Source organism: Ursus maritimus, unplaced genomic scaffold, assembly GCF_017311325.1.
Source record: "Ursus maritimus isolate PB19 unplaced genomic scaffold, ASM1731132v1 scaffold_35, whole genome shotgun sequence".
Taxonomy (NCBI): Eukaryota; Metazoa; Chordata; class Mammalia; order Carnivora; family Ursidae; genus Ursus; species Ursus maritimus.
In genome coordinates this window covers 21,554,270-21,565,402 of record NW_024426119.1, presented here as the reverse complement: position 1 = coordinate 21,565,402, position 11,133 = coordinate 21,554,270, and the positions used below count along the sequence as shown (strand labels likewise).

At 43.4% G+C, this 11,133-nt stretch overlaps 1 protein-coding gene across 1 annotated transcript in view; it reads right to left on the bottom strand.

Annotated features, from left to right (window-relative positions):
* Positions 1 to 6,006: 6,006 nt before the first annotated feature.
* The window catches only part of MYO5C (myosin VC), a 96,289-nt gene continuing 91,162 nt past the window's right edge, over positions 6,007 to 11,133 (bottom strand). The window contains exons 41-43 of the mRNA XM_040620422.1: positions 9,467 to 9,641; positions 8,969 to 9,049; positions 6,007 to 7,436 (exon numbers count right to left, since the gene is read on the bottom strand). Coding sequence (XP_040476356.1) covers positions 7,284 to 7,436; positions 8,969 to 9,049; positions 9,467 to 9,641 — 409 coding nt within the window. The 3' untranslated portion in view covers positions 6,007 to 7,283. The remainder of the gene's footprint in view (positions 7,437 to 8,968; positions 9,050 to 9,466; positions 9,642 to 11,133) is intronic.

Sequence of the window (11,133 nt, the reverse complement as noted above, 5' to 3'; positions counted from 1 at the left end):
GGAAGGGAGCCGAATGCGACGAAGGCCTTATGTAAAGCAATGGTGTAGGATGGATTTGGACCATGCTTATGAAGAAGAGCTAGACTTGGTGACATGTGGGGACAAGGAGGGGGAGAGGTGTATGAGGCCTCCTGGGTTTCCGTTTGGGAGGCGAGGTGTGGTGGTGTCACTGCTGGGGATGAGGACAAGGAGAGTAACGGGGGGCGGGGGGCAGCCATCATAGCCGAGCCAATTTAATAGGTGTTTCAAAGAATGGGCCACATCAAGGTTCGGAGAAATGACCCCCTGAGTATAAAGAGATTTGGGGGCACTGGTCGGAACACTTCAACAGAGTCAAATTTGAGAGGAATGTATTTGTAGGGCAGGTGGCAGTGGGGCCACCTCAAAGGGAGAATGTCTACCACGCAGAGGTGACCATGGGACTGCAGAAAGAATGGGGAGAATGAATTAGGTTGAACTCCCACAACAAAGGGGCAGCTGACAGTAGCTCTTGAGATCTCTAAGTGATAGAGAAGTAGAGGACAGTCCCTCAAGGATGAGAGACCAGAAGGGAACCAGCTACTGACCGCCACGGAGTGCCTGGCCCTGACTGCTCACAACCACCCCAGGAAGGAAGCAGACATGGGTGTTATAGCTGCAGAAATGCCTTGGGATTAAGTAAGTTCAAGGTCAGCAATGGAGCCCGAATCTGTGTGTAGTAGGACCCCAAAACCCTTCTCGTGAAGCTGGCACAATCAGGCTGCTCTGCCTTTTCATAAAACAGGAGTTAAAGGAAGCAAGAGGGCCTGCCCCCTGGAGCCTTAGCCTTTGGCGAAGACCCGGTAATGCTGTCCCCCACTGCCCAGGCCTGCCAGTCACAAGGTCATGCTGAGGACTCCAAGTAATAGCATTAGGAAGGGGAGCCATGGGTTTTTCAGCAAGGGAGCAACGTCATTCAAGTGGATTATTCTAGCATCTGTGCTTCCGGAAGTAGGTCAGAGAGAGAATGTACAGCAGGAAAATTAACTAGGTTAGGAGATTGTTATCATGCTCTGGGGAAGAGGAAATGAGCTCTAGACAGAGGGGCAGCTGTGGGAACGGAAGGTGAGAGAAACCGCGGGGACAGAGTGGAGAAGGAATACCAGCATGGCTAGGAGTTGTGGGAGAGAAGGAAAAAGGGAAGGAGAGAAAATGCCCATATTCCAAATCTGGAGAGAGACACTGTTCTCCTTCCCAGACTGAATTTTAAACGTTTTCAAATGATAAGAGCTGTACATGTTTATTATAACTGGAAACAGGACACGAAGAAGGAAAATTAATCACCTACACGCCCTATACTAACAAAGTGGTTGCTCTTAACATTTTATGTTTTCTTCTAGTGTTTTCATAAGCATATGTTTATGCTTTTTTAAAAATTGGAATTGTATGCAATATATAATTTTGAACTTTAGTTTTTTGCTTCCTAGTGTTTTTGTCTACACGTGCCATTGCATATTCTTAGAAAACATCATTTTCTAACGGAGACCATAAGTTTTGAGACATATCAACCTTACATCACTTCACACACACGGCTAGCACTTTAGATCTGGTTGATTAAGCACGGGCAAGCTACAGACTAAATTTGAAATATTACACTATTTAAAACTAGAAACATTATACATGGGCCTTGCAGTCTGGAAAAATCAAAAAGGCATAAGGAAGAAAATAATCACCTATAATCCCACTGCCCAGAGAGACTCCTGGTCCACATTTAGGCATATGCCAGAGTAGATTTTATGGTTTTTACGTACTGATGTTCGTCACTTAGCATTTATACCATGCCCAAATTTAATTATAGTGCATTCTACCACCCTTACTGTCAATAATCCTTTTTATCATGAGGGAACTTTTAACAGCTCGAACAAATGCTTCAATGAGCATTCGACAAGATAAAAATGTCCCATTTTAACAAGCCTTGACATGAAGGGGTTCTGCAGTAATCCAGAGAACTTCTCAGACCTTCCCCTCACCCCAAGCCAAACACAAACCTTCCTTGCAATGTTTCACCTAAACATATAGCTTAAAAATTACCAAAACCCCACCACCCCGTATTTATTTTCAAAAGAGTACAGATCAAAGATGGGAAGTTAGAAGTGAAAGTCCCCACTACTTGCTCTGCGTTCTCTCCTCACATTTACATTTGGTGCATATTCTTCCAGACTTTTCTGACACCACAGATAGAGCTGTGAGTTATACAAATAAGGCTGTTAGCTATTTGCTTTTTTCCACCTAATTTATTCTGTTAGTACTTACAGATCTGTTTTTCCGTAATAGCTTTAATATTACTCTACACCTGTAGTATCATGATTTATTAAACCAACCTCTCATTATTGGATATATAGGGTATCTCCAGTTTTTACTTTTAGAATAATGCTTCAATGACCCAACTGAAAACGGGCAAGCAACCCCGCATGCTTTCTGCTGGGAATGTAAAATGGCGCAGCTGCTGTGGAAAACCGCTTGGCCGTTCCTTAGAAAGTTGAACAGAGCTGTCACCATATGACCCAGCAAATCCACTCCTAGGTATATATGCCCATGATAACTGAAAATACATACTCACACGAAAACGCATACATGAATATTTGTAGCAGCATTTAAACTCGAAGTGGAAACAACTCAAATCCATGAACTGATAAATGGATAAACGCAATGTGGTATATCCCTATAGTAGAATGTTACTTGGCAATAAAAAAGAATGAAATTCTGATCCATGCTTCCACACGGATGAACCTTGAACACATTATGCTAAATGAAATAAGCTAGACACAAAAGGCCACTAGTTGTGACTACATTTATACGAAATGCCCAGGATAGACAAATCCATACAGATGGAAGGTAGATTACAGGCTGCTCCTCAGCAGGGGGAGGGGTGAGCGGGGAGTGATCGCTTAATGGGTATGGGGTTTCTTGTCTGGGGTGACGGAAATGCTGTAGAATTAGATAATGCACATCGTCGTGTATATACTAAAAACCACGGAAATGTATGCTTTAAAACGCTGAGTTTAGGGGGTGCCTGGGTGGCTCAGTCGGTTAAGCATCTGACTCTTGATTTCAGCTCAGGTCGTGATCTCAGGGTTGTGGGATTGAGCCCCACATCAGGCTCCGTGCTCACTGGGGAGTCTGCTTGAGATTCTCTCTGTCCCTCTCCTTCTGACCTTCCCCACTGTATGCTTTCTCTCTCAATCTCTCTAAAATAAATAAATCTTTAAAATGAATAAATAAACAAAATGCTGAGTTTTATGTTATGTGCATTATTGCATTGAAAATTATTTTTTAAATACAAGGCTTTGAAGAGACACGTCACCAATGCAGACATTCATATGCTCAATAAACATATAACGAGCAATATCATTAGTCATCAAAGAAATGCAAATGAGAACCACACTGCTATACCATTACTTACCCTGTGGGATACCTGAGACTTAAAAGACTGACAATTTGATGTGTGGGCAAGGTGTGGAGAACTGGACCCCTTTCCTTGCTGGTGGGAGTATAAATTGGTATGACCACTTTGGAAAACTGGTTGACAGGACCTACTAAAGCCACGCACATATATAATCCGTGAGCCGGCAGTTCTACTCTCGGATATATACTCATCAGAAGCAAATACTTACATCCTCGAAGAAAAAAAAAAAAAAAAAGGAATTTCATAGCAGCTTTATTCACAAGAGCCCCAAGCTGGAAAAACCCAAGTGTTCATCAACAGACGAGATAACTTGTGATGTGCAATGAACTTTTGATACACATGATAATGTGGGTATATCTCACAGACTTATGACTATATAATGTTTGTATCAAAACCTCTTCCTATTCCAGGAGCACCTGTGTGGCTCAGGCAGTTAGGTGACCAACTCTTGATTTTGGCTCGGGTCAGGTCTCAGGGTCCTGGGATCAAGCCCCATGAAGGGCTCCAAGCTCAGCAGTGGGGAGAAGTGGGGGGGGGAAGAGGGAGGTCTGCTTGGGATTCTCTCTCTCCCTCTGCCCCTCCCCCCGGCTTATGTGCACACGCACATTCTCTCTCTCTAAAATGAATACATCTTTTTTAAAAACAGATTTTATTTATTTATTTTACAGAGAGAGAGAGGGCACAAGTAGGCAGAGGGAGCAGCAGGCAGAGGGAGAAGGAGAAGCAGACTCCCTGCGGAGCAAGGAGCCCGCTGCGGGGCTTGATCCCAGGATGCTGGGATCATGAACTGAGCCGAAGGCAGACACTTAACTGAGTAACCCAGGTGCCCTAAAATGAATAAATGTTGAACCCCCCCCCCAAACCCCAATCCTCTTCCTATTCCATAAGCTGCATTCTGAGGCTTATGTTGACACGTAAAGCGTTCCCTGGATCAATTTTTAAAACATTATATGACTTTACAGATGCCTAATCTTCCCCTCCCTGATGCCAACACTAAATACATTTTTAAAACAAAACACCTTCCTATTATTTCAGAAGAAGCACATGTGGGTTGTAGAACAATTACAACATGCGGATTAACCGCCGCCGCCCTTCCCCTGCGCTCCCGCCTCACAGGATGCCCAGTCGACACCTTGGTGTGCGCGTAGAGCACTCAGCCGAGCATGCAGGGAAACCCGAGTATGCTCGTATACTGTTAGCACACACATACCTTCCACAGAGGCAACACTCGGAGCGACCGCCAAGAAGTCAGAGCTGCAGCTCCCAGGTGGAGGTGCGAAAGCAGAAGCTGTGCCTCTAATCTCCTTATCCGGGCGGCGCGGCTCAGACGCTTTGTCCCTTCCCACGGGCACTCACTGCCGATGGCAACCTTCTGTCCTTCCACAGCAGATGCCCTCGGAACCTCTGTTGGCCTGTTGCATGGGCTCCGTTCTGTCCTCTGGAGAAGGCAGACTTGGCAGGCTGGACCCTCATGAATCTATGCTCCACTCCACTGAGCAACCCTGACATTCACCTGGGACTGTTATTAGCACCTCCCGCCTGCTCAGTCCTCGTCCCACCAACACCTCTTCATTTTGGCCGTTCTTCCCACCTTCAGCTTTGTGGGACGGACTGAGATGTGGGAGACATGCCCCTCGCCCCTTCTCCATGCATCAATTTTTCAACCTCTGCAGGCCTCCTTGTTCCCAGACAAGATCTGCTCCTTCCCAAGGCTGACCAACCCCCGTGCCCCCAATCCTGCTGCCTCTAATAGGACCTTGCTCCTGCAGCTCTGTCCCGTCTCGCCAGCACTAAGATGAGCACAGGGATGAGTGAGACGTGGGCCTGCTCTCCAGGAGCTCACAGGGTAGCAGAGGAGATGGGCAATAGCACCGGCTGATAGCCCAGGGTGAGTGTTAAAACAGGCATGAACCCTGACATATGGGAACCGGAAAGGAAGGGTGATGGGGAGCAGAGAAAGGGCACAGACGAGGCCACAGGTCAGAAACCCAGCCAAGTGCCTGTGAATAGCCCCTCATTCTCTCACCATCTGGGAGCCCATGGAGACACGGCCTGAGCCAGGACTTAGGGCATATTTACTTCCCCTCTAAAAATGTTTATATATATTTTATGAGATATTATGAATCTATAAAGATTCCAGCATCTTTAAGTATACAATCTTTAAAGAAAGGCATAAATCTTGTGCACCTAAGAAAAATGTAATCTCCTAGCAATTAAAAGAACCTGACTCAGAGCACCTGGGTGACTCAGTCGGTTAAGCATCCAACTTTTAAAGATTTTATTTATTTTATTTATTTGACAGAGCCAGCCAGCGAGAGAGGGAACACGAGCAGGGGGAGTGGGAGAGGAAGAAGCAGGCTCCCAAGGGAGGAGCCTGACTCGGGACTCGATCCCAGAACGCTGGGATCACGCCCTGAGCTGAAGGCAGATGCTTAATGACTGAGCCACCCAGGCACCCCAGCATCCAACTTTTGATCTCAGCTCAAGTCTTGGTCTCAGGGTTGTGAGTTTGGGCCTCACACTGGGTGTGGAGCTACTTAAAAAAAAAAAAAGAAAAAGAAAAAAGAAAGAACCTGACCCAATTCATTTGGTAATTTATTTTATTGATTAAAATATTTAAAAGTTCTACTTTTCATTTCTTCCTATACAGTGTATCAAACTGAACTAAATCATTTATAATATGAAAAGGCATCATTACGTATTAGGGTGCTGTGGCTTCATAATCATGTTTTCTTTCCATTCCTAAGATATATGTCTGTGTTATAGTCACAGCTACTGCCTGTGACTCTGTCCGAAGCAGAGGGCTATTGGGATTCTCAGAATGGTGCAGAGGAGCCTTGGGACCACTGGCCACAGGCTAGCAGGGCTGGTCAGATGACATCGTATGCTCTGAAAGGAAGGAACGAGAAGGCTTGGGCAGGGAGGGGGGTGTACATGGGATAGTCCGTTTCCATAAAACTTGGGAAACACTGGTTTCTCAAAAGGAGGAACTGACATATTCTTCATTTATTTTTATGGGAAAATTTAAGAATGTATTTGAATGCTGAAAAGATAGAGAAAATCATTTAAGTTGCCTTTTAAACTTAGTTTTTAAAGATGATGTTGTATGAACAATGAAAAAGTATGGCAAATGTGCTGGCAGATAAAATTTAAAGAAATGTTCTTTCAGAAGAGAGATAAATGGCATGGCAGTTAATTTTAATAATATAATTGTTTTAGAATATATAACATAAAGTACTTCATATGATTCATTTCAGATTGAATATTCTCTTAAAAACTAGAGGGGTCTGAAATTATAAGTATTTTTCATTATAAATTATTTTTCATTTTTAGTAAAAAGTCAGTGAACCCCACCCCGCCCACCCCGGGCAGGAGGCATGGGGTCAGAGGACTTTTGACAGGACCTTGTGGCCAAATGGGATTATTTCCTGGACTCAACCCTGGAACCCACTGGTGGCTTCATAAGTGTACTTGGGCTTCACACAAATGTTAGAAAACAGGAGACACCGTGTCCCCGGATCCTACTCCCTCTGGGGGGAGCCCTGTCATAAGACAGATCTAGACAAGAGTCACCTGGAAGAAAGCACAGGCCTTCCAGGAACCCCAGTAAAAGCTGGCGTGATTCTGAAGGTAGACGTGGCCTTTCCAACCCCAGCTAGTGTGTGTTAACTCTTACAAAATGACAGTGGCGACACCATCACCGGGAGCAGGAGAAGATGTGGCCTATCTTGGAGAATGCTTACGTTCTTCCTTACACCACATTCCAAAGCATTTCCAGTTCCGATGAATAAACTACATCCCTCATATTTGATCTTCATTTAGCTTCTGAGGGAGAAGCACACTGCCTCTCTTTCTCCTGCTATAATCTATTGAGAAAGCCTAGTTTAAAACTGCTGGGGATCTGGATCATCCCCAGAGCATGTGGAGAGGGGGTAAAAGGAAATGTAACTTGAAAGAGATATTTTGTATCCAGCATCAGCTGGGATGAATCCTCCCGGCTGTTCAGGAGAGCCTGCAAGTAAAACCAGAGGAAAAACGAATAAGGAAACCCGTGCATTCTGCTTTGTAACTATCTACAAGTCTAGAGTAAGGAAAACACAACTCCACCTTCACTGAAAATCTTCCAAAATCCCGTGAGAGAACGCACAAAAGAGCCTTTTAACAGCATAATCCCGTGGTGAGATGGTCTATGCAGGATTTCCAATCAGCTGTCGTGAATATTTACCTACCTGTTCTGTTTCACCTCGGAAGTTAATTCCCCACAGGATGGACTGACTGTAACTGGATACGTTGACCATTCTTATCCATTCTTGTGGCATAATTCTAAGCCCAAACATGAGTAGATCTGAAGTATTAAACCTTTCTAGCAGTTATCCTTCTTTGTAGTTCAGTCGTTTGTAAAATTTTTTGTTTCAAGACCCCTTTATATTCTTTAAAGATTATTGAGGACCCCAAAGAGCTTTTGTGTATGTGGGTTTAACTATTGATATTTACCATATTAGTAATTAAAACAATAATTTAAAATATTAATTCATTAAAATAACATGAACAAACCCAAGGCATGTAAACATTTGTTGAAAAATAACTATTTTTGAAAACAAAAAAAAATTAGTAGGAAGCGGTATTGTTTTATATTTTTGTAAATCTTTTTAATGTCTGACTTAATATGACCGGTGAAATCTCTCATATCCACTTCTGCATTCGACCTATGGTGATATGTTATTTTGGTTGAAGTATAGGGAAAAAAGTCTGCTTCATACATATGTATTTGGAAAAAGGAAGACTTTGCAGACCCCCTGAAAGGGTCTCAAGGACCCACAGGTTCCTTGAACCAAACTTTGAGAACTGATGCCTTAGTTGATTGGGGAAGAAACTTTAGGGATTAAAATGAGAAAAATGGATACACATTTTTCCATTCAGCCTCTGCTCCCTTGCACAGTACTGATAAGAAGACTAATAATAAACAATATACGCTGAAGGAACATAGCAGGTAAATCACGGTTTTGGTGTTTTCATTCCCTTCTCACCAAGGCTAAAATGGGTTCTGAGGGCGCCTGGGTGGCTCAGTGGGTTAAGCGTCTGCCTTTGGCTCAGGTCATGATCCCAGAGTCCTGGGATCGAGCCCCACGTTGGGCTCCCTGCTCAGCGGGGAGCCTGCTTCTCCCTCTCCCTCTGCTTCTCCCCTCGCTTGTGCTCTCTTTCTCAAATAAATAAATAAAATCTTTTAAAATAAAATTACAAGATTAAATAAAATGCATTTTTTGACAGGAAAACTGCTGCTTTTGCTAAGTGCCTTTCATTTGCATGTTTGGTAAATGTGCTTTAATCTTAGATTTCTATACCACTAATTCAATATTCAATTATTCATTCGTTCAAAGTAGTCTCCACACCCAGTGTGGAGCCCAATATGGGGCCTGAACTGATAACCCTGAGATCAAGACCCAAGCTGAGATCAAGAGTCGGACACTTAACTGACTGAGCCACCCAGGTGTCCCCTGAATTTCTTATACTAAAAATTGAAAGGTACATCCTTAAGGATCCTACCTGTACTTTGCGAACGAAGGATGGAGTCACTCTTTTCTCAAAGTCATCTATAGGTGTGTATGAATTAAGGATCTTTATGATCTGCAAACAGCACATAAGATGGTGTTAGACCATGAAAAATGACAAGTCTGTCCATGAAATAATGATTCTGATGGTTTGGGAACTGTTGGGAACCACATGTAGTTCCCTGATACTGTAATGTGGCTCTAGGAGCCATGTGCTCTGGCCTCCTTCCTCACCCCTGCCCACTCCCCCCTACATACACATCTATGAGTTCAGTGGGCAGGGAATGTATCATATACACTTTTGTGTTAAGTCCTAAGTTAGTATTAAATAAGTGCTTATTAGATAAGAAGGTGGTCCTTGGGAGATATGTGTGCACCCCAAAGAGCACACAGAGACTCAGACACACCCTATGGCTGGCTAAGCCAGAAAGGGCGACCCCAATCATATGGTCTGTTGGTGAAGGTCAGGGACACACTCAGCAAGTCCGGTCACCTGCACAGCAGACAGTGAGGTACAGCGTTCATAGATCTCCTTGGCATCGCTGTCTGTGGTCTTCTTGACCTGAAGCAACCAGGCTGCCTGAGACAGAGGTTCCAAAGTTTCCTTGGCCAAGCTGTTCTGCAAATTCTTATCTTTAAGCCATTCTTCTAAGTAGCTGATATTGCACCTGGAGTAAAAGCCAGAGAAACAGAGAACAGCGGGTGATCCACTGAGAACACTTCAGGGGAGGGTGCCGAATCCCCCAGTGTGTCCTGAGAGGGTACCTGAGTCCACTGAGAGCCTTAGGACCATGGTCCAGCAGTTTCTTCATTTGTAACATGAGAGGCTTGGACCAAATGATCAACTCTCATGATCCATGGTTCTAAGGATCTTGATGGTCTAGGGTGAGGAGCTATACCAGCTATAAACTTTGGGGAAAATCTGAGCAAAAAGCAGTGACTTCAATAACTTATAAAGTGATCTATTAAAATACCCTTAATAACGGATTTGAAAATCTACTAAAGGAAAAAATCCTAGTGATATTTGAAGACCTTACATTGGTATAAAAAACTGATTTCTTTTCCTAAATTGGCAGAAAATTTTCAGTTGGTAGAAAGCTTTCATTCAGTCCACTGGGGTTTTTATTCTTGATTCTGTCACTAATTATCACAAGTTTGTAAGGTAAGGGGCCTGGGTTTTAGTCCCACCAATCTACTGTGTGAGCTTGGAAAGTTACTCACCCTCTCTGGGTAAAAGAGAGTGTTAAGAACCCTCATATATTGCTAGTGGGAATATAAAATGGTAGAGCTGCTAAGGAAAACAGGCTGGCAGTTCCTCAAAATGTTAAACATGGAACTGCCATATGACCCAGCAATTCCACTGTTAGATACATACTCAAGAGAACTGAAAGCATAGCCACATAAAAAAATTGTGCACAAATGTTCACTGCAGCATTACTCATAATAGCCAAAAAATGAAAACAACCCAAAGTGTCCACCAACTGATGGATACACAAATTGTGGTATGTCCATACAGTGGGATATTATTCAGCAATAAAAAGCAATGAGGAACTGATACATGCTACCACATGGATGAACTTAGACAACTATGCTAAGTGAAAGAAGCCAGTCACAAAAGACAACACATTTTATGATTCCATTTATAAAAGTGTCCAGAACAAGCAAACCTACAGAGAAAGAAAATATATTCGTGGTTGCCTAGCCTGAGGGAGAGGGGACTGTGGAGGTGGGATATGGTAGCAGACAAGAATGCTGCTGCTAGTGGGTATAAGGCTTCTCTTTGGAGTGATGGAAATGTTTTAAATTACATTATGGTGATGTTTGCCCAACTCTGTAAATATACCAAAACCCATTGACTGATACAGAGATAGTTTACAGAATGGACAAACAGATGGATAATTTACAGCATGTAAATTATCAGGAAGCTGTTTTTAAAAATTGAGGTTGGGAGCACCTGGCTGGCTCAGGGGGGGGAGCAGCAACTCTTGATCTCGGGGTCGTAGGTTCGAGCTCCACGTTGGGTGTAGAGATTACTTAAATAAATCAACTTAAAAATATGAGCGTTGAACCAGGTGATCTCTAAGGTCATTTTTAGCTCGGACCTTCTAACTTAGCATCTCCCTATGTGGGTCATTATAACACTGGGACAATAATGCTGAA